Source organism: Blennius ocellaris (genome assembly GCF_963422515.1).
Source record: "Blennius ocellaris genome assembly, chromosome: 21".
NCBI classification, from domain to species: domain Eukaryota; kingdom Metazoa; phylum Chordata; class Actinopteri; order Blenniiformes; family Blenniidae; genus Blennius; species Blennius ocellaris.
Genome location: NC_137670.1, coordinates 12923118 through 12948457, shown reverse-complemented (window position 1 = coordinate 12948457; position 25340 = coordinate 12923118). Strand labels below are relative to the sequence as shown.

General features: G+C 41.2%; 1 protein-coding gene across 1 annotated transcript in view; it reads right to left on the bottom strand.

The window, feature by feature from the left end:
* The window catches only part of ankfn1b (ankyrin repeat and fibronectin type III domain containing 1b), a gene marked incomplete at both ends in the record, with an annotated part of 111453 nt that overhangs the window by 20250 nt on the left and 65863 nt on the right, over positions 1 to 25340 (bottom strand). The window contains one exon of the mRNA XM_080517560.1: positions 11632 to 11754. Within this exon, the coding sequence (XP_080373686.1) occupies positions 11632 to 11754 (123 nt within the window). The remainder of the gene's footprint in view (positions 1 to 11631; positions 11755 to 25340) is intronic.

The following is a 25340-nucleotide window of genomic DNA, read 5'->3' as shown; positions in this document are numbered from 1 at the left end:
TGAAGAGCTGAGTGTGTGTGTGTTTGCTGGTACAAACATGTAGCTGCCAGAAAAGGACATAAGAGAGACTGCTGCCTAAATTAGTATTGGCAGCACAAAGGAAGATCTTTTGATAGCGAGAAGTAAACAACACAGTTATGATAAAACAAAGTGAATTGAAGTGAACAAAAACCATAAAGTCGAGTCTTTACAACATGGAGCAGTGCAAACAATCAAAATAAAATTGCATCCCAATAAGCCAAAATCATCTCTCCACTTTTGTTTTCCCTTTTCATTAACACTGACTTGACATCAGACTCATTATCTCACTTTAAACAAAATCTCTCTCCTTCAATCAAACAGTACACCACCTCAATAGTGCTCCATCATATTCCACTATTCCAGTTTTTCCCAGGGTCTCCTAAACCCCTAAAAAAACCCTCTTTATCTATATATGGATTTGATTTGTTGGGTTTCTCTCTGTTAAAAGCACCTCGAAATGACTGTGTTGTCTTTGGTGCTTTTTAAATAAAGGTGAATAAATAAATGAATGTCTGAGCTTGTCTATTTGTCTTAATCACACATGGGAGCAAATAAGTATTCACCTTGGCTGACAATGACAGTGAAACGCAAAGAACTGGTGTACGGATAGAGGTATGTCAGAAAGGCGGAGAGCGGCACCAGATGGACAGCGCACACCGAAAACAAGGCGGTGGGTTTCACCAGATTTCTGCAGTAAAAAGGAGAAAGTCACACAAACTCACTCAGTCTCACACACACACACACACACACACACACACACACACACACACACACACACACACACACACACACACACACACACACACACACACACACACACACACACACACACACACACACACACACACACACACACACACACACACACACACACACACACACATGCACAGAGTACGCTGGCTGCTCTAAATGTGGCTTGTAGAAGGAAATTCTGAAATCTGAGTCTTGGCACCAGACAGGCTGGAAGCAGCCAGGCTGCTGGATGCACAGAGGGAGAGAGGGTAAAGAGAGAGCGAGGGTGAGAGAAACAGAGGAGAGGGTGAGAGAGCGGAATCAGGAGGACAGGGAGGGGGTGTGGGGGGGGGGTCAGTTTTGCTTGAATTGCCTTGACTCTTATCAGCTTATAGGCAACATGAGGCCACACCAACACTGTGACCTGCAGCTTGTCATGCATACTACAATGGCATGGCAACAAAACAAATGAAGACGAATTAACTTGTATCCACACAATAAAACATGCAGTGTATGTGCAGCCTTGTTAAGAGGGTTCACATTATTTCACAGCCAACAATACCATTCCAATAACTCCTAAGGCTCTTATGGGTCATATTTCCTGGATTGGATTTTATTTTGTAATGAATGAGGTGCGCATGAATGTTTCAATGTTGGACATTTGCATAGACAGTATCCCTTCACATTAATTTCTTACCACAAACATAAACTTAGGCACGGATGAGATATGCTATCAGATGTGCATTTAAAAAGGGGTAGACCGGCATGAAAGTAAATGGCCTTGATGAGATTATTACCACAGACTGTGGTTTTCAAACGATAACAAACAGGCTCCTAAGTGTTGAGGAAACATTACCAAGGCTGTTGAACCGCAGACAGCAGACAGTAAAAGTGATACCAGACAGGATAAAGCAATAGTTTAAGTTGTTTACACCAAATTAAAGTCATCTCCATAATATTTTCCACAGCTGAGTGATAAAGCTCTGCTGGCCCAAATGTGACTCAACTTCCTCCTTTTTGATAAGCTGAAGCTTTTCTCTATATGTCACTGTTGTGATGCTTTTTGTTCTGAGTGAGTCAGGCTACTTTCAGTTGGTCTTTTCTTGTGCGTGAGATTAAAGAGGCAAACGTGTGTGACTGTGATCAGTTTGATTGTGTTTTGGTGACTAAATAATGACTGATTGGTTTGTTCATGTCTGCTTTGATAAAATTCACAGTGAGAAATGCAGAGGAGGAAAAGTATCAGGCTTTCAACTCTTATATGACACACTTTTCCTGACTATCATGACCAACAAGCTGCAAGCTGGTCTGTCTGTAAACATCATTGGTTGTAATGAAATGTAGAATTGTCTGACATGTGCTTTGCTTTCAAGTTAACCTCTGCACAGTAGCTGATCACTTGAATTCAGAAAGTGAGTAAAATACTAGTATTGGAACAAAAGTTCTTTAATAAAAATGGGTCATAATCGCTTTGAAACTTCATAAGCACATTCATGAATTCTATTTTTGTGTGTGTTATGTTTATACATGTATATCCGTAGAAATCTATTAGCTACAGGTCCGGATTAGACTCTCCGTCGTGATTTCTGACTCTGGTTAAAGTGTGAGACATGAGCCCGTTTATGGAGTTGTTGTTGTCAACAGGTATATATGATATCAGAGAGCATGATCGCTTATGAACGTGCTCATTTTACCCTATGATATCATTTTCTCTGTCTCTTTTATCTTGTCCTCTTTCTCTCACTTTCCCCTGGTCTCCCTTGGGAGAGTGGCAGAGAAAGAGTGGGCGGTCCGCTGTATGTTTAACCTTTGAAGTGGGCCTGCTGTGCCGAGCAAGGCCTGCCACCTGTTGGCTCTGTGTGTGTGCATGTGTTGTGTGTGCATGCAGAGGTAAATCTCTCTAATTTTGATGAGCAGAGACAACAGTGGAGTCACCATGGGGATGTGGCGGCGGGCAGCGGCCAACGTTCTCAGGAGGGGGGGGGGCCTTCCAAGGTGGGATCACCCACACACAAACATACGCAGAGCCCCTCCTCTATCAGAGGCTTGGTGACACCATGTCTCCCACGGCGATCGTGGGTCCAGCCTGGGTGGCTCCATGCCTTCTGTGTGTCTCTCAGTGTGTGTGTGTGTGTGTGTGTGTGTGTGTGTGTCACACACCAATGGGGTCCCTGCCTGGGCCACCATATGCCACCCACCCAGCCAGGGAGAGGAGAGAGGTGGGTTCGACCCCTGGCCACTGAAGCCACCAGTTGGCTCATTCTCTCAGTCACACGCCGGCCGGGCGCCATGTTTAAAGTCCCACGGCTATTTATCTGGGATTGGACTTGAGGGAGGTGGCTGGATGGGTGGAAAGACGACTCCACTTACTGTGGTAGATGCTTTGTAAAAATGATAACAGCATGCTGACACACATAAGCACACATTAAAATGGATAGAGATGAACAATGGAGTGTGGAAAGGATGACAAACTCTGACATCACTGTGTGTGAGTACTTTAAAAACAAACGTTGATAGAAACACATATGTAAACAAAAACATGTGCACACGTAGAGATTCATGTCACCATGACTGTAATTAGTCCGTCATGTCTTTATGAAATAAATTGAGAAAATGAATTTCTTGAAATTAGGCTGCATGATGTGTGGAAAAAGGGAGTGATGGCAACATTAACCAGAGTGAAGATACTAAACATCTTTAGGCCACAAGTATGACATATTATATCGTTTCTCTAAAGATGTCTGGCAGTGACAATACAAGGATGAGTGTGAACCACTGAATTCAAAATCTCATTAAACCATAGTATTGTGTTAATCGTTGCTGTTAACAATATATGTGATGGCTCAATGGAAGTGTCTTTCCTCTAAACAGCACAACTCGAAACTCAGCCTGATGTCGACAGGCTGAGTTTCGAGGTCGATAAAACGTAGTCCAAGATAACACAAGCCCTGTAACTACAGTTGTGTACAAAACACATATTTGAGTGAAAAAGCAAAGCTTTATGAAAGCTAAACATGTAATCAGTGACATTTTTATAAATCCTTTCTGCAGTTTCTTATCAGCTGGCACCATGTTTTATGGATGCAGGGTGGGTGACCTCAGTCAACAATAAACTGTGTGCGTGTCAGAAAACTTAGGGAGGTTTTATATTGGTAGTCCACTATCAAGTGCTTAGTATTGAGTCAAATCCTGCATGACAACAACACAAGTACATAAGAAGGAACATACTGTATGTGCTTCTTTATCTGAGGTTTTGAAAAAGATATCCATGTCTTCACAAAAATAAAATTTGACTTATAAAACGTTTTCCAATAATGCTGTCAAAAACCAGAGGTGATATAGTTCAGGTTATATGTGTTGAATTTAGTTTGCTACATATCTTAAAACTGTAACAAGTAAGTTTATTTAAAGTAGCAGTGGTAGTAGTAGATAGTCATTGTTGAGTGGCAGACTGACCTCACCGGTAATTAATCGAAATCAAGACCAAAACCCAGAACGTGAAGGAGAAACACCGCCCTACTGAGCAGCTCTGCAGACTTTCAGATGATCATAATGAGAAAAATAGTTTCAACAATAAGTTCTACCAACAAAAAAAATGCTGTCCCTTCAGCAACAGTCACTGTTTAAAACTTTGACAGAATAATTGATGCAGAAAAAGAATTTTGTCACAACTGTGTTGCGCTTCAGCAGTGTGAGAGGTCAAAACAAGAGAATGAACATGAAAATATCTGATGCTGATGGATCAGGTCTTGATTATTCGCCTACTCTAACTCCTTAACTGTCTCGTTCTGCTGTACCCTGGCGTGCGCTGAGAGTGTGCATGTGTGTCTTGCCTGAGCTTTCTCAATCTGCAAACCATTTTCCGACTTTAAACGTCTTGCTTGGTTCCATATGAATGTGACCCTCAGTACGTCCGCACACTCAGTGAAAGTAGGTAGGGGGCCGCAGTTCATTCAGCAATGTTTGTCTTTTATCAGGTTATTAGAAATGTGTGGTGTCCCTCTAACCCTCTGACCTACTGGCTGTCTGTCTCCGCACACAAGCAGAAACAGCCACACACAGATACACCACATTAACCAGATCCCCCCGCCCTGCAATGTTCTCCTGTTGCATAACTTCTCCCTCTCCTCTATGCTTCCACATCTTCAATGCAGTTTTCAGAGCCCCGAGGGAGCCTCTTCCATCAACTTTTCAATCTGTCTTTTCATCCACTTTAGTCTCAATCCGTCAAACTGTCTCCTGCCCTGGTTCACTCCTCTCCCGCCTTCTCTTCTTACCTTTTTCAGTCCTCACTGACATAACCCCACTTCTCGCTTTCAGTCTACCTCCCTCCTCTTTCTGCCCCCCCCCACCCCACCCCACCCCAACCCTGTATTTCTGTGTCTGTGTGCGAGGTCTGGAGTGGAAACCAGTGTATCCAATCGGAGACACACAGGACAAGAGGGAGCCAGCCTCATAAATCTCTCTCGGTGCAGCCCACAGCATCCAGAGTCCAGAGCACATGTGCTGTTGACCGCTATTATCTGTTCTTGTCAGTTAATGCATGCCTGAGGTGGTGCATGCTCGTTCATGTAGTAGGAGATGTATTAAGTGTAACATGTATTGATCTGTGACTCAAAAAAATATGCCAAAACAAGACTCAAAGGGGCAACATCGTTTTTGTCTCTTGGTTCGACTCAGCATCAAGGTAAGTTATAGTTAGGGTAAGATTTAGGGCTGAGAATTAGCGTGCAGGAAATGAATGTAAGTCAATGCAATGTCCCCTCAAGACATGAAAATAAACACGCCTGTGTGTGTGTGTGGGTGTGTTCCTGTTTTTCTACACTAACCTGGCTGATTGCACCCCCGGGTACCCATAACATTGTGAAGTCCCCTGTAAGGAAAATCTTGAAGCATAAAGTTAATATATATTATATTTTAGGGTTGGATTGAAACTGGGGTTAGAGTAGTAGTGGATTATATCTGTGTTTATGTATGAATGAAGGAAAGAAAAAAAAAAAAAAGAGAATAGTCCAGGATTCAATGAGGTTACAGGAGAAACCTCTGCTCCATCATGTGGACTGGAATCTGGAGTCTCTCATCTTGCCAACAATTCAGCCACAGCAAATTAATATTACAGGCCAAGAAGCGGTCGCGGCACAAACTTAGCAGGACACTTAAACCAGCGTGGCTAAACGGTTTGGTTCCGAGGAAAATGTTTCACAAATCCTCAGTAGTCCCATAGTAGATACAAACGAAAAGCTCAAAATATAGGCAACATCAGACATCGCTTTGTTGGAGGCATTCTGAACATTTGAGACAACTCTCTGACCACATAGTCCCTTGCTTTTGTTCTGGAGCTTATAATCCTCATTTGTGGTCTTCATCAAGAGGCTACATTTAAAAATATAAGACTTAATACATACTTGGTTTCATTGGCACAGTATTCAAAGAAACTATATTTTATTCGTTCTGTGTTATATTCTATCTATAACTAGTTTCTTTTGGTTTTACATTTTTTTTTTTTTTTTTTTTTTTTTACAATTAGTGAACATGTGTCAAAGCCTTCAAGTGTTGAATATACATAAAATGTCAGATGTTCCAACAGAAGCAGCACTCAGTCCCACTCTGCAGTGATATTTAACAGATCTTAAACATGCTGTGATCCCAGTTTTGATGGGGAGAAATTACAGCCATTCATAACCTTCTCATTTGCTCTTTTCGTTTGAACTGACATCCCTGAGCCGGAGAAGAAAGGAGAAAAGAATCTAACAAGAGAACGAGGGAGAAAAGCGGGGAATATTAAATCAAATTAGAACCAAATGAGGCAAGTGGCACACTGTCCAAAACCACTTCACGCCTGGGCCCCTTGAGCATTGCCCTTCTTTTTCCACCAAGACTTTGGTGATTTCTCTCTGTTCTTTTTTCCTTTTTTTTTTTCTAATTCCCTTTGTGCACAGTTCATAAGGATTAGCACTTGGTAACCCCCAATTCCACTCCTCCCTTACGCACCAAACGCAGCACAGTGCTCTAAGTATTACAATGTGTGTTTGCTCATGTAGATGTGTGAGCATGAATATCAAGGAGTAAATCAGACCCACAGACATGAGTTGCTGCCACTCTGTGAGCCTGTGTGTGTGTGTGTGTGTGTGTGTGTGTGTGTGTGTGTGTGTGTGTGTGTGTGTGTGTGTGTGTGTGTGTGTGTGTGTGTGTGTGTGTGTGTGTGTGTGTGTGTGTGCGCGCGCGATTGCGGGAAGAGCAAGTTTCTCCCCTGACATCAAAGTTAAGACGTCATCCTAAGAGTGCTGTCAGCTTGGAGTTATCCCCAAAGACAGGGTGGCACCAGGCAGAGCAGAAGGCCTGCAGGGATTGGAGAGGACTTAAACCCTCCGGCTCATACTGCATAATCACACATGTTACAATCAAACACTTTCGAGTGTGTGGTACCAACTGCAGTCTTTCCATTTTCGAATTTTGTTTATGCAGTGGATTTGATTTGAGGGCCAAATTCGACGTTACACGTCGATGTTTAAGTACTTATGTATTAAGTTTCCTCTCCAGAAGTAGTGCGGGGGAACTGTTTTGGGAAATAAAAACTGCTTGGCCGATATGCATGACTGCCTCTCTATTGTACTCGGGGGTTTTGGCAAACGGCTGGAACTGCCTTTCTGTCACTATGAGAGGATATGGAAATAAAGACTTATTTGCTGGCCCTACGCTGGGACTAAACCAGTGTCCCTTTATAGCTGCAGTATTGATTCTTAGACTCTACTAGATGTCTCCTGCGTTCACTTTAGGCACAGGAAATGAGGAAGCAAATATGGCCACCAGTGACTTAGGCAATGTGATTAATACAGGTCTAAAGCTTATATTCTGATAACAATAACATTCATCTGCATACATATCAGAAATGGCCTGAAGTCTGCATACAGATGGTTTATTATGTGAATAAAACATGTATTTAAGTCTCTAAAGGTGACCACCTTACTGAGCAACAGCTCTGATTTACACTGTAATGACTCTGACGGTCTCATGTAAAACACGTGTCACAAATTTTTTCAGCAGGCTTAATATATAGTGACTACCCTTCTATTTTCCCTTTAACACTCCCTAAAACTCTTACTCCCAGCTACACACTTTTCTCCACTCCTACCCCTAGAGCCCATTTACTATGATTACCAATAACAATAACACAGCCATTATCTTTTATTATCGCATTTTCCCAAGACCCTGCCAGCACTCATAGACTTTGATAAAGCTACAAAACAGCTCCTGTTTCAGGCCTGTATATGGGCTGCCTTGGCTCAGAATTCCCTTAATGGTCACAGTTTGTTTGGTTATCTGACTTGAATCGACATAAATGGCAATGGTCCACTAAATAGATAGTAAAGATTGAGCCACCTGAGACTACCTTATTGCAGAGGGCTGCTGGAAAGTTTCCAGCTTGGTATTTCATATAACTCTTGTCTCACTTTACACTTAAAAGCTCCTGTTTAAAGAGTGAAAGTAGTGAGCATATATAGGTGGGATAAAAAGGCTGTATTACCAAAGTTGACTTCATTTGCAGGTTGACACATGCTTTCTGTAAACAATCTAAAGTAGCAGGCCCGGGACATAGAAACAGTTTGTCAGTCGTCACTAAAGCATTCGACAATCTGAAGCATCCAATCTTTTGTTTGACATTCTCATATAAAAATGACTCACAATCCTGAAGTGAGTCACAGTCGAGGAAAAATCAGAGAATACAAACCAATGACACGTCTGCTAATGATGCTGGAACCAAAAATGAAAGTGCAGATTCTCGAACGTCAGCAACCACCCACACACATTAATTGACAGTAATAGGTAAACACATACTGCTGGCGACGGCGCCAGATGTTTGTAGGGTGGATGATGAAGCTTGGGAGCGACATAATTTACATAAATGGTATATTTTGCAATATTTGCAGGATAGACTAATTGCTTGGATTGGAATAAGTGAAGCTCCTAAGAGTAAAGTAATTACGGCAAAAGCAGTTGAAGCTGGTTTTCCTCATCTCAACATGTCGAGTAAATTTAAACCAAGCTGCTCTGAAGACCATGGCGTCCAAGTGAAATGTGTTTGTGTGAGGAAAGTACAACAAGTGCATCGATGAGTCGATGATGGAAACAATCTCCACTAATAGAATTATCAATGTTAGGTGACTTTAACTTGATCAAAGGCTTGACGAAAACCCACAGGAAACTCAATCGATGCTTAATCATTTCAAAAATGCTTTTGACTCATGTGGTGTTTTCATGAGATGCTACAACAGTCCCATGTTTTCCTTTTGACTGTGCTGATGACTGTGCATTCCAGGGGAGCTACTTTGGTCTTGTCAAAAGTTGGACCAACCATGTTTCACCTCACATTAGCATGACTCAGACCTCAACCCGGAATCTTTCCTCCACGGGTCCCTCATTTATTATGTCACAAAAGGCCAGTCACACTCTTGTAATGGTGGCTCGGCCCAGAGAAAGTCAGAATCCAGCTGAAGTAAATCCCCCCCATCCTACTCATAAATGAGCATGTCCAATCTACCGACTGTGTTTCATTAAAACCAGACCACATCAATCAGGGTCTGAACTTTAAAGGCCAGGTCCCCTCACCAGTAACATGGAAGGAAAACAAGGAGCTGTTAAAGTAAAGGACCTCACACTGCACATACACTCTGACGCTCATACACTTCACACCACATTTCTACTAGCAGACCACACATCGCAATGTCAGTCCGAGACCACACAGTTGGTCTCGAAAGGCCAACAAAAGACCTTGCAAGACCTCACACCCTGTCCTAGCATGATTCGATGGTACCTTAAACAATCACACACCTGTAACTCCACAACCCCAAAGTAACTCCAATGAAAAGCTAATGTAGTGCTGTGGAAACCTGAAAATCATTCGGGATGATGACTGGACTTTGTTTTTTTTAACTTGATGAAATTAAGTGCAAAGGAAGTCTAAGATCCTCCTAAATCCAGGCCCGTGTTCCCAATAGTGAGAAAGTAAGAAAGGAAGAGCCAAGAATACATAGCAGGAAGCTCAGGAAGGATGCCAGATGGATAAACGGCAGGTTCATTGGGTAGATAAACGAGAGGAGGCCAGGCAACAAGAGAGGAGGCTGGGAAGGATTCCCATGGGCGGGGACGGGAAGGCAGCCTCGCGATGGAAAGCTCTCAAACTCCTTTCATCGGCTGCCTGAAGACTGGAGCTTTACAAGAGCAAGATGAGCCGGCGCCACTGGAGCCGCTTGGCGCTCTTCAACGAAACCCAGACGCGCAGACAGAGCGAGACCCTATCACCGCACTACCCACCCTCCGCTCAAATCCAAAACACCAGACCCCAGCCCTCATCAACCTGAGCCCAGACCATGTAAGCAGACACATCGCAGCAAAGCTCTTGTGCCGCCGCGCCACTTATTAGGTGTTATTTTTTTGGACTTCGATTGTGACGAGTTAAATATTTTCCTATTCAAAACCATGCTTGTGAGACAAATCTTTTAGCAGCTCATAATCTATACAGTTCAGGAACCTGAAGGCCATGCAGAGATGTGTTATTGGCCTCAGTTGTGCCAACACTTTTCTGGGTCAGTAACCAAAAAGGTTCGTCATGGCAAACAGATTCTTCTCCTTTTCTTTTTTCTTTCAACAATGGTTGTTCAACAAGGTGCATCGGGTTTGTGTTGTTGGTCTCGTAATCCACGTTCATGTTGTTTTTAGTTTTTCCAAAAGTAAAGCTAAATTTGTCTAAAAATGCCAAATGATTTAACCCCCCAAAAATCTGAAATACTGATAATATTTCTAAATATATATAAATACTAACGATAACATCTGTGTGTAGGTTATCTCTAGATACTCCGACAAACTACTCGTACAATCCAAAGACTAATTTGTTTGGTTAACCGGTAACTATTGCTAAGAGACTTTGGGAGAGTGTGTCTCTTTCTGTATTTAGTACCTTGCACATTTACTGATATTTCCTATTAAAATGATTAACAAACATAAGTAACAAAAAAATCTTTTTTTTACAAAATAGAACAATATATAAAACCAACATGAGGCCAGCTGAAGCATTGTAATTATTTTGATGCATATCTTAATCAGTTTGCAGAACTACTCATATCCTATACTGTAGACAGAAGATACTAAGCACGGATACTTGTGTAAAGAGAACATTAGTAAAAGTACTGATTCAATTAATTCACTTAAGTGACAGTAAAATAATTCAGATTTTAAGATAGACTGTTGTAGAAAAACAACATTTTAACTTCAGAATGCCTATTTTTAAGATATCTTGAAAATGTTTTGGGAGCTACTTTCATATCTAGATACATTCATGTGTGCTTTATAACAATTATTACATTATTGTGTCAGTGTATATACACCAGCCTAATCAGTAGGCTGGTGTATATACAGTAGTGTCACTAATCATAACTCAATTTGTATTGTAGTTTTGAGATATTAACCATAATACCATATATTCTAGAGGGGGGAAAAAAACCAGCCAGATTTTAGAATGAGGAAGGGATAAGTTTGGCTTTCAACCACTCTTGGTGTTAACTTGACTTCTTCAATTTCAGTATGAATAACTGTGTATTGCACTATGAAAATGAACTGAGTGAAGGGTAGATACCTGAAAACGTACAGTAATAAAATTCAGATACTTTGTATGTAAATGTCTTCTTTACAAATTAGTTATACTCTGGGGCATACAACTGCTATACCAATGCTTTCATTTTGTCTGTGGGGTTGAGTATGTCCTTTAACTTTACTGTGATTGTATTTCAAAGCGTGATTTTGGTCTCTGAGCAGTCACCGTTGTCACGTTATCTGTTTTTGTTACTGCATCATAAAGACAGGAAGAGATGACATACGACTTACCAGTCCACACTAAGAGATCGTCTCCTGTAGGATGGGGGCCTGTTTTCAGAAGTCTTCTCTGCTTTGGCGGGACGTTCTTTGAGAGACAAACGATGCGTGAACTTGGAGATTCCCGACTCCGACCTGAGGGCGAGAATAAAGACAAGCGAATCAGAAAAAGACTTGATCCATTGTTTAACGTATAAGTCTTGACATAGTGCTTGGATAAGCTTCAAGAAACTTGCCTCATGCTTTCCTGTCTTTAATCATGCAGCACTGCACAAGAGCTAAGAAGCAGTTAATGTTGTGCTAAGATCATCTAGACAGTGCCCGGTCAAAAACACCCTTTCCATCAGCGCTCAGTAGGAATGTCAAGAAAACACACTTCAGTCATCTTCAGTACTTCGAAATTGATCGGTGCCAAAAAAGTGAAATATGGTCAGCCAAGGTTAAATACTGCTGGAAAGACATGGATTCTCTGATGTATCAAACTAAACCCACTTTTGCAGATCACAATACACAGTGGAAATGTAGAACCTGAATTTACAAAGGAAACATTTGGTTTGAGGGAAAGCCGCATACTTCCTGCCTAATTTTCTTTAAATCATCTTGATAGAAAAAAGAAGAGAGACATCACACACATTTTAATCTCCTTTCCACTGGGCTGCCAAAGTCCCAGTTCAACTTTTTGCTCAAAATTAAAAAAAGGAAATGCAATATTTCTTCCACTCCAGCCGGAAAACATTTGATGAGAGTAAACACTGCAATATTACCGTGGTGACGCTAGGGACTAATCAAAATGTAATCATAATCACTCAAATAGCCAAGCTTGTGAAGGAGCATTGCTAAAACAGTTAATTATGTGATATATGAATTTACAACACTTATCAAGCGTGATTTCAAATCCAAAATCATTGACAAGCGGGGATTATTAAATGCCACTCAAATCACTGTGGAAAAATAGAGAAACTCAAATGTATTTGTATGTTTTCTGTGACACATTTTAAGACAAAAAACGTTTACAAAATCATTTTTGGGATTCCTCCCTCTTCTAATCGCACACACATAACAGCTCCATTTTTTTATGAAATGCTAAAACATCTCTAATAATGACTCATACATACTCAAACACATACAGAAATCTCCCATCATTGTGAGCGTAAAAGCATTTTAGTCTTCATGGTAAGATCAGTTGGAGACAAATCGCAGGAAAGGCGAGACTGCAGCTCCTGGTGAGACTACGCTGCGTCACTCAGTTACATGCTTTGAGTCCGCCCTGACTGTCGCTGGTTCATTCGAGACAACTGCTCACATACCGCTAACATAAAACAAGATTTGTGAATATACACAAAATATGTCAGGTTGACATTTTGATTGCTCAACAGTGACATGGATGAATGACAGCATGGCTATCCAGCCCGTTGCCTTTAATTGAATTCCTACACTGGCATGATGTGACATGCGCTCTTTTTCTGGCATCCGGATGGAGTCTGGCCTGGAGCAGGTATTTCATATGGTTTTGTCGAGGAGACTGCTTTGCTGGAGAAAGTAGACAGAAGGCCTGAAAGTGTCCTGTCAAATCTGGTGGATTTAAAAGAGGCAGACCAGATTTGAGAGGCTGATTACATAAAAAAAAAAAAATCTTGAATCAAGGCCATTATCGCATCACAGGCCTTTAAGGCGTTCATATTGAAATGGATCGGACACTGCTGTGACCTTGTCACAAAATGATACAAACGCTTTGCCAAACTTAAATTACTTTTGCTAACCAGTGCACATCCTGACTATGTACATCAAATGCACATTTTATTACCATCAACTTCAGAGACCACTGCATGCCAAGTACGTGGTCTCTAGTGGTGAGGTTGTGTACTGCGCCCTCTGTTTAGTTTTGTCTGATCTGCAGAAATGTGGTGGAGCACCAGAGGACGGGCTTCCATTGTGTCCGTAGCTTCATAAATAATGACAATCACAAACTGGTAAACAATGATAGAAGTGACTTTGTGGAAATATTTAATTTCCTTAAGTAGATTTTTCTGTGTGAGATTATTGTGTCTGGCAACTCATTATTTTGAAGCAAACAAATATCTAAGATCCATTAATTGGTAGCACAACTGGTCCGTTGTGACAAATCAGCTTAACAACACAGAAACAAAAATAAAACATGGGGAAAAGACATCATGTTGATTGTACAGCAGCGATGTGGATAAACTTCTTCTATTTTCAAAATAGGAAGTCATAAAAGGCCTTGGTTTTAAAACTTTTATTGGTAATTCTGTATTTTTTGCCCAATCTGTCATATAGTTTCACATTATAGCTTCAAGATTGCTCTTATTAGTTTCAAAAACACGTATTACTCAAATTACCCACAATCCAACACAAACACCATTTTTATAAACAATAATTATACTATTATAGATATAATCATGTCCATCCCAACCCTACACCCCATATTTAAGGCTTTAAAAACTTCAGCTGTAGAATTTCTCACTTTTATTTAATCAAACGAGCTATCTTTGTTACACGTGTATCTACTCTACTAAATCAGATACTGTGAGTACTTTTGCCACCTCTGCTTCTGAATCATTTTCTATTTCTGACAAGAACAAATGCATGGACACAACAATAGACAGCCTGATATGCTATAAATAAAAATGCTCTGTTTTGTTGCAACCTCAATGTAATCTCACTTCACATGCAAATATCTGGGAAATGCCTTCACATCCTGGGGACAGGATTGACTCGTGGCAACAACGTAGGGTCATTAAGAAAGGAGAAGAGGGGGGAATGTGGCTGATGGAAACAAGGAATTTGTAATGGAAAGAAACTGTAATAAAAGGTGCAGTTATCATGTACGTGTTCATTTGTATACATTGCCAGATAAACAGAATATCGTATTGCATTGTTTCCAACCTGAATAGTTACACACTGCACCTTTAAGACCGGCTGCTTCACACTGAAACCATTGCAATAAACTGAAATAAAAAGGCAGTTCTCATTCAAAATGACCTCATGCTATGGCTTATCTAGTAGAACAACCATCAGCCTTACTGCCTGCGTTCCCACTCCTACACCCTCAACTACTGTTTCCTGATCCGGAGCCAGCTTCTCCAAATCGTCGGTTGACCTCGAAGACAAAGAGGCATATTTTCCTGTATGAATCACACTAACGGGGTGTGGGATTTTAGTGAGATGGCAGTGAAACCCTTAATTAATGGCATTAGGCTAGACTGGGCTTTTTCTTCAAGGGCTTTCAATTAAATTAGCTATCACTGCCATGTGTATGCAGGCTACCACCACTGACTGATGCTTACGTCCCTTTACATAAACTGTATTATTCACTCTTCTTCAAAGTTTTTACTCTTATATGAGATTCAAGGACAATTGATTTGGTTGTGTACGAGTTAGCGCCATATAGATTTAGCATGTTTGTCTGGGGACTAATATTTCCACTAAGAGTTCCTTGTGAAACTTCAAACAAGCTTTTGGATCAAACACATGACATGACATGACCATAGGATAAGGGACTTCAATGCCATGAAAACACACAGGATCATGACTTCAAAGACACCGGGGGCCAGTGGACACAGAAGAGGACTCAGGGAATCCCTTTGAGGGGTTTAGAGGAGAACTGCACATGCGAAGCAGGTGGGTCTCAGCAGAGGGGGATCTGCTGGCAACTGGCTGCCCCTTGGTTCCCCCAGAGCCCCAGCCCTGGCTCCACCCCATGCAGCTGTCCCTGATAACATCACCACAGCAGGCACAGTGTGATGACGCAATCCCCTTGGAGGCCCACGCAGGATATCCCGCTCGATTATCCTCTCATCAGAATTATATTTTCTCTTTCATTTCCCCTGGCGTTGGTTCCGATTTAAGAAATCAGTATTTTGACTGATAGCTTGATAGAACCCAGACGAGAGGAGGAAGGTGCACCGAGGCAAATGTGACCTTGTCGCCATGCGACTGTGCCCGCGTACAACCAATGAAGCTTTTAATCTGCACCCCCACCAAGAAAGTAGACGTACAGAGACGAGAGCTGTTGCAGAGACACCTGCTGGGGCGCCCTGTCCTCTGTCATGAAAGCGCGATGTCGGTGTGCTTGTATGTGTTAGTCTTCTGTAATTCCATACCTCACACACTTCAGTCACTTTCGCTTGCTATCAATGAACACAGACAGTGGCTGTTAGATTGTGTCGGACTAAATGTGGAATGGATCACTTACTGTGCAAAGCTGTGAAGCATGTGTGCACTGAGTGAAGCTCGCTTTTCTTTCAGTCCGACATACAAGGCTGACATTTTCCAAAGAAATACAACATAAAAACGTGAAAATCAACCTGACTGTGTCAGAGTTTTTATTCTGTTCTAGTTTTATTCAGGCCTCAAAAGCACAGATCTAAAAGTGCTGTCGATCTCATGCACTGTTTGATGAAGTGCCATGACATTTTTCATTTGTGGTCCTGCGATGATGACGCCTTTTGGTGATTTCACTTGTAGCACCACCATTAGGTTGGAATTTTTGTTTTTCTTTCATGACATGTTTCATGTATTGGATGGATTACCATGAAACCGAGTCGGGCTGCAGATATCCATAATGCCCAAGGGATGAACCCTAATGACTTCTGTGGTCCCCACTTATCCGTGGAAATAGCTACCCATCTGATACCGCCACATTTTGTGTCCAGACATTCATCCTCGGAGACGTTGTGTTCTCTCATGTCTTCTGATGAACCCCTCACTTTTCCTCTCACCCACCATAAGGCTGACATTTGTGGTTTCTCTATTTGTATTTTCAACAGCTATTGAATGAATCGCTGTAGAATTTGATACCGACTCCCTTGCCAGAAAGAAACGTGAAAACCTTTTCATGCAGTGCCATCGTGAGCTGACTTTAAATGTCATGTTTTGTATCAGTCTAGATACTTGCAAAATGAATGACATTGACACTCCCCCCCCCCCCGTTGATGAGCAAATTTAAAGTTCTCTTTCCTCTTTTTGTCAGTTAAAGCATTTACATAACCTTTGTTTACAATGGAGGGAAATTTATTTAGCTCTTTTTGCAGTTGGTGAATACACTGTTCCGAGTATCACAAAGTTTTACCGTACAGATAATTCACACATTTGTTAAAAGTCATTTTCATGACCTTATTGCCTCATGATGACAGAAATCTGTGACAGTTCACAGTACAGTAAATATATATACATCTTGTGATACTGCAATACGAAGAGCCACATGGTTTCCAGCAAACAGTAAAATTTTAATAAGGTCAAATCTCCACCTAAATTCCTCTGCTAATAACGGAGACATCTTTCTTTTAATGAGACGATTTGTGGCCACAAAGCTGGCAGAACGCCATTCAGCTGAGCAAACGCCAAATGCAACTGAAAAATATATAACAAAATATGCAAAAATATAAAGTGACAATGACGTTTAGCTGTCTGCACAAATTGAAATCCAGAGGCACATTATTGTTGTTTTGCACCATAATCTATGAGCAAATTCCATATTCATGAGGGTAAATACACCAAATTGATTTGCCGTTTTTTTGTCAAACTTGTCAAACTTTTTGTCTGGTTCTATACATGCAATGCAAGCCACCCAACAAATAGCCATATGATTCACATTGGATTCAATCTGTTTCATAAGTTAACATTAAGAGGTCTTTCCCAGTTGAAGTATTTAGACTGGATTGAGGAACATTGGCAGGAGGGGTATTGCCCCATCGACCTCTGGCCATTAGCGCTACTGCTGTGATATAAAGGACTTTAGTCATGTGACACAAATTCTCCCCAAACTAATCCATCAGCCACTTTTAACTTTTAACATTTACTTCACATTAAGTGAACCTTTGTTGCGTTTTGAGTGACTCCATCTCCGTGTAGATGGCAGAAAACACACCTTCTACTGCACTATTGCGAGTAGAAGGACAATAACAACAACGGGGCTTCCACAGTGTCATGACTCTCAGTCCATATTCTCCTCAGACTTAGTAGTTTTATAGTTGAGTCACCCAAAATAGCAATCCAACTTTGTCATCTGTCCTGACAATGTGTACTCATCGCTATTAATGTTTAGAGCTCATTGTTCTCTGCGTATGTGTGTGTAGTTTCATGACAAAAACAATCAACAGCATCCTCTAGTGGTCCCTACATGAAATCCACATCATTTTCAAAACAATGCCGTGTAACTGCAAAACCTTTGTAAAATGAAAATGCAAAAACAATGCATTTTCATTTGAAGTGTCATTGTGTAAACTGGCCTAAGTCTCCAATATAGACGCAAAACTAAAAATGTGTTAAGGCGTAGTCATCATATACATATTAGGGATAGGAAGAGTGTCACCAGTGATTATAGCTATTACTATGTTACAGTTGAGCAGAAATATTAAACATATTGTACATTGTACACGTTGAAATCTTATTTACTTTCCACCGTGGTCTTAGTTGCACAGAAATGCAAAACATCTATATATTTTACACACATTAATTACAATAAACTCAGTCTCCACTCTTTATTGTGATGTAGTGTATTTATCATAAATTTAATAAAATAAAATTAACAAACAAGTCCTTTTGTGTTACCACTGACGTGATATGATGCCCATTTCTCATGTGCCCTAGTTATTTCACATAAGTTGAGTGCTGCTTCTCTGCAATGTGACTTAGATTATGATCTTGCCAGCATTAGAAACTTTCCCCAATCCTGTAGCACAAGAGTGCTTTTGTCGGTTCTGAATGGCTTGTGTGATGATACGGAGAAAATGTTGACCTTTGCTCACATACACACCTCAGGTTCCCACACACACACACGCCCGCACGCACACACGCACACGCGTGCGCGCGGCTTCTTTCTTGCAAACAACTCACCTAATGTCACTTTCCCTTGTCTGCTCCCACGTTGCCATGGCAGCAATTAACTGTTCAGAGGTATTTGTGTGCAGAAGCTCGGCTAAAGAACCGATTGTTCTTCCTCGCGGTACACAAAGCTGTCGACGGTGCACTTTGACCCCGTGCATAGCCTCAGTAACCCACTATTTGAGTTAAGACTGCGTGGAATTCTAGCAAAACCACTGCAGCTCAAAAATGTTTAACAGTGAAGGGAAAGAGATTATTTACTGTGCAATGTAGGTCATATTTCTCAGTTTTATTACATTCACTGCTGAATCATAAATAATTAATGCATTCTGTGGAACAAAAGGTGTTTCTGGAACACTAAAGCTCTTGATTATCTGATATATTGTACAGATATGTTACTATTGCATGATAAACGTCTCACAGATTAGGAACATTTCAGTCTTTCAAAACTTTTATATCTTCTCATAAACTACTGTGTTTCTGCACTGCTGAATAATACACATTTGATTGATAGAAGTGGGGAAATAATAAGACAGGCCTTCGGTGCATAGCTCCTCATCATACAGAGGGTTTTGTGCAAGATGTGTTTATAAAGGGATTCCACTGAAACCGGCAGAACGCTATGCATTACACAATCTATGTGGTCTGTCTGAGGTTAGGCTGCCCTTAACCACAGATCTCATTTGAGATTACTGAGGTACGGACACGACAGTAAATCATGAGCAGCACAGACAAATACCTGACCCTGTTTCTGTAATTATGGGCAATGGCTACCTACCTAAAACAACTATTTTGGAACGCAGGGAAAACAAAGCGCTGGGATTTCTTTCATCTTTGTCTCCTGCTACGGCCTCTCGTCCCCGCCAGCAGGGCAGCAAAGCGCCAAAACGAACGCAGGCACCCAAAAAACATAACCAACCAATACAAGCAACCGAAGTGGACAAATGTTCCTAAGAGAGCAAACACACAAGAGCAGTTTAATTCACGAACATGCCCCTCGATGTGTTTCATTAGGCAAACAAAAAGGCTTTCAGTGGTCCAATCATAAAAGAACGCAGCCAAGCTATGAACATTGCTAATTAAAATGTGCTCAAAGAAAGCCTTGTTTTCCACTCACCATCTCCATCCAAACCCATGTCTGTGTGTACGTCTCTGTACATGGTAGCGGCCGCTTTTGCTGCTTTTATTTCACTTGGACTGAGTTCTGACCAATAAAATGTACTGATATTTCTCCGGGCTGACAGGCTTTCCTTCAGTTGTGATACAGTTACATTATCTGTTTTGCCGTCAGCTTAATGTTTAATTGCTGTGGCTGAGAGGGTCAATAAATGAGAAGCGAGAACAAAGCAGCATATTGCATAATGCCTCATTTGCTTTTGGAGTCGAATGAATTCAGCTTTCTTAAAAACAAAATAGTTTGAAGTAAGGCTGAAGACTGTGCATTTAATTTTTGAAACCAAGGAAGGTATTTAACAGCTGGACCACTGCTTTAACAGATAAATCTGCATTAAAAACTGCCACGATTTGGAGTGCTAATGATATAATCACAGTGCTCTGAGCCAAGGGAAGGGACTCTGTTATCATCCTACACATGTCTTCTCATATGCTGCCCATCCACCCACCGCAGCGAACACATATTTCCATCTTCGCTCTTTTCCCTCCATCCCTTCATTTGCATGTCTCTGAGTCACACTCATCACCGAATCTTCACTCTTGTATTTTTTTTTTCTTCCCTCCCAAGTGCTTTCTCTCGTCTACTTTCCACAGAGTCGGCACATATAGAATTTGTATCGAGACAAAAAATGAGGGAGGAATTCTTTGCTGTTTTTCACTTCGGCTGGCTTCCCGCAGTGTTGGGTTTGATACTGTTCCCTCTGTGTCCCGCTCTGCGTTTGATGTGTGGCATAAGGCTGACTCGACACTCGGAGATATACTGATGGCGGATTTGCAGTCAAATTAATCTTGAATTGAGCTGACAAGCACGTGGAGACAAGCAAATTACTGGAGTCTGTAGCTTGAGTACCATGCCACTGAAAGAGGAGTTTTCTTTCCACTTATTTTCGGTTAGGTGGAATGAGATAATAGTGAATGTAATTTAATAGCGATCACGTTGTAGCACCCATTGAACATATAGCTCTTTCAATAGGACATGCAGTATGAAGTCACACGAACTATAACGCAGTGATGTGCTGAGTACAAGGTGACTGAACGTATTGACACTGATTTATTAATCAGACACCATCCAGAAAATACACACGGTTTGTACAACCTGTTCAACCTCTTCAACGTCTGCCTGACAACAGTGACCGATCACCATGAATCATCACATGACACTGCAACCCGCATAATCCTGTACAGAATCTTGCAATTATCCACCGAATCTCCACATAAGACTCCATCTGGCCTCCGCTAGGACACAGAAAAGCTGATAAAACTTTGTGGAGCCGGCATGTGAACCCCCTGTCCTGGTACACGCAGTACTGAAGCGTTGCTGCTGGCCTGCAGAGGTTTACGCTCCATGACCTTTTTTTTTTAAACAGTGTATCTCTTTGCATACTGCAGCAAATAGTAAATAACTGAGTGCCAGACTCCAATTTGAAGAGAGATTTTTTTCAGAACTCAGCCTTGGTGGAGGTGAACACCCCTCTGGTATTATGTTTATGGTCTTGAAACAGCGGCGCGCACACGCACGCACGTACGCACGCACGCACGCACGCACGCACACACACACGGTCAGGGCACCCCATTTTCCCATCTAGCCACAATTGAGCTCGGCGTCGAGATTCCAATCAGGATTGAGCCAGCAGACTGTGGGGATTATTTATGCTGGAAAGGATAAGGAAACCTCGGGGAGGGAGAGAGATGCGTGTGTTTGCTGCATACACATAGTTGCACAGTTGCAGGAACCAAAAGGTCTGCTTAAGGATGGAATCTGAGAGCAAAAATCCCCCGAACTGAATACTTACCCTCACCATTTATAAAGTTTTATCATTTAGTTGAAAAAACAACAACAAAAAACATGTTGGCATAATAATACCAAACTAACACATATGCTATTTCTTTTAGTTGGGTGTGTGTTCAATTATGACATATCTGAGAAACTTTTGACACAAATTCAGTGAATATGCAGTTCGTCGAGAAGCTAATCCTGCCGCATTCATATCAACAATGGAATTTGCTCGGAAATTTGGATTACTTTTCTCTTCTTTTGCAGGTTCATGGGTCACATCCTGGAATCTATATCAACACACCTTACAAAGGTGCAGACAACACCCTCGAGTCCAGGACACATCAAATGTTCAAACCTGTTTTACAGGAAGTAAAAAGGATAAATTTTGATGTGAGAATATTCCAACATTGATTTATTTGACGTGCCGTTGGCTAACACATTTAGTTTATCTTATTTGTTGAAGCCGCCTGCTGACACAAAACAGCAAAGTTAAATTCGGAAAGATCCACGGGTGACCTTTGAATGACGACTGCGGTTGAAATGCTGAGTTGGCTCATTTGTTTCATTTTGAAATCATGCCTGTAATTGAAGGCCAACAAACTATGAGCATCCAAAGTGTTGAGATGTTTTTGGTGAAGCTGATCAAATTTTGATGTGTGGTATATTTCAGACTGGAAGGAGAGGTTGAGTAAAAAAAAAATGTTTTGCAACAGACTTAACTTGCTTGGGTGGTGTTTTTTTTTTCTTTTTTTGTCAATGCAATGTTGTTATTTGTGAGTTTGTACGAGAAGCTCAAATGGAAAGGGTTATGTTTTGTAGCGGTTGGTACAAGTACTCTAAATTGAACTCTTCTGTCTCCGCTTTGCTTGTCGCACAGACACACAAAAGTACAGCGAGGATGCCTCAACAAAAACAATGGCTGTCTCTGCGTGGACCGCTTCTCCGGCCTGGCAATCTGCTCCTGGGAAATTCTCAAACAGCCCAACGTAACTGTAGCCAAGCCACAAGAAATAAGCAGAGCGCGCACACACATGCAACACAGTTGGATACATTTTTGTCTAATTTAAGGATGTTTTATTCACATTATAAAACTACTCAGGATGAACTACAACCACTCTTGAGAGTGTCAGTGCAGACGTAGCAGTGCATCAATGGTACAAATAGTCCCACGCTGATAAGTAGCCTGTGATAGTCCTCAGCGTTAGCTCCCTCTCCTACCGCCATTACCACCATTGTACATACTCCTCCGTGTGTGTTTACATTGGGATTTTAGAACCCTGGAAAAAAAAAAAGAGGTGAAAAGGGAAAAAAGAAAAAAAGAAAAGTCTGGAAAAATGAAGGAATGTGTTTCATGCAGCTCAGACAGCGGGAACCCTCAGTCCTCATTATCTTTCTGCTACAATTTGCTTTGGATTCTATCATCAGGGGGATAAACTAGAGTGACGGTAGGTAGAGTGTCTGTGTGCTCTGTCTCTGTTCAGTATCTCTGAACAGGACGATAATCACTGAATAAAAAACAATCTAACATATTGTTACGTCACCGATAGTGTTTTATGATTTAGTTGCTGCAGGGTTTTACTTGTGTGTCACTTGTAACCACAGCAACAGGGACTTCTGGAGGGACAGGAGCTTTAGCTGTGGGGAGCAACAACACCAGCAGTGAATACCGTGGAAGGAGTCCTAACATTTTTATTTTACAAAGCGCAGTGGAAATTAATTTTAATGAAATCTTCAAACATCTTTCTCACAGGACCTGGATGTATACTTTTACTGATGAATTAATCAGGGTGAAAGCAGTTAAAAAGCCCAATACAAGTGAAATCCATTTGTCATTTTAAAAGTTTTTCTCAATGCTGATATGTTCAGAAAAGTCCATTAGGATAGAATAAAGTCCGACTATTTGGACAAACAATAAGAGAGACTCTCAGTTGGTGAACAAATCCTCTCTCTCTATCTTACCTTAACTTGTTCCATCCCATCACGCGGGCCTACGTCATAGACATATGAGAACAATTACATGGCCTGCTCCCGTGAATACATTAGTCTCATCAACCTCTCTCTTCCCTGACATCTGTACCTAAAGCCCTTCCTCCATGAAAGGAGCAAACACCCTGCCAGGACCCCCACCCGCCACGCTCCCCACCTCCATCCAAAGCATGCACACAGCAGACGAGGTAAAGAGAGCACCGAGTGAGTCACAATTATAAAAGTGAACCGCACATCGTATTCACCCAGACACCGATAAATTACAGGGTTTTGAGCTGCTTTTTGAAATGTGCCCATGAAGATCTAAAGAGAGAGAATGTCTGAAAACCGCGACATCAAAAGAACAATGAGACGCAATGATGGCTGTCGGTGACTAAGAAAATGTTCATTTGGATGTTTCAATGAGAAAAAAATTAATTATCAGCAACCCAAAGGATAAAAAGTAGTTGAATCTCACCACCCCAAACTTTTTGTAACCATTTCCATTTGTACATTTTCAATATTGCTGTAATAACTGCACTTCATGCCTTCTATAGAGAACCTGACAGTATTATACATATGTAATGCTTAATTTCATTATATTTGAATGCATTTTATGCATTTTCATATTTATTCTGACATACTAGAAACTAGCTGCTGCAAAGGATGGTTGCTAAACATGATTATGTTGTTTTCCTGCATAAAGACAAAAACTTTCTGAACAAACTTGTACGATGTAACCATCACTCTTGAACCTTCATTAGAAGCTCAATGCAGTTGGTTATAATCAAGCATTAACAATTTCTTCGATAACGACGGGCCTCCAGTGATAACATGCGGATATAATCCAACCTATCAGGAGCAACAAAAAGTACTGACGGCCTTTTATCTGCAATAAAATTCAGAAAAATACTGACAACACAATCCGTCATGAAAATGGAGTAATCATATAAATATAATTATCTGGTTGGCATTTTGAGACTAAGTAGAGTAAATCATAATGGTATTACTTTTATAGGTTACACCCTCCCAATGGAAAGCAGAACAGACGGCAGAGTGGGAGACACAACATGGAGGAAGTGATTGTTAATGCGGATGAGCAGCAGATAATACCAATGGGATATTAAAGAGCACGCAGTGACACCACACACACACACACACACACACACACACACACACACACACACACACACACACACACACACACACACACACACACACACACACACACACACACACACACACACACACACACACACACACACACACACACACACACACACACACAGTTCCTCAGGTTAATGATATATTTGCCATTAAAATCAGGCACACATATTTGATGTTCCACACATTTCCTGTGCTCACTTATTCACACGTATGTGCTACTACGGATCATTTTGTGGAGTTGAAGAAAAAAAGAAAAAAAAACGACAGCAGATTCCTGTTATTTGACATGCTGCGATGGCTTTGTTGACGACTGTCTTTAAAACAGCTGCTTGTCTCCTGGCAACATATGTCCTCTGTTCTGGCACACTGAGTGTTCAGAGAGCCAACACACCCGACACATCATAGACAACACAAATAAACAGACAAAAAAAAAAGTTCCATCATTGCATCCAGTGGGCAACTGGTGGATCAGACACTTCTGATCTAAGTGAACATTTTTGAAACATGGAGAGCAGAACATATCTCCATTAAGTGATTAAAACTACTTCAAAACGCTTGTTATTCCTTTTTATGTTGATTAGTTTGTTAAATTTGTACATTTTCAAAGAAGAAGACATGACTCATTTCAGGTTGTCTTAATTGCTGCCTGATTACATCGACAGCACTACATTAACTTTTATCTATCGCGTCCACAGACATACAACTGCAGTGATTTGATCATTTTTCTGTCTCCAGATTAACTCCGGCGACGGAAGAGGTTCTTTGACTGTGCCTGGTTTACGCCTCCGCCATTTGT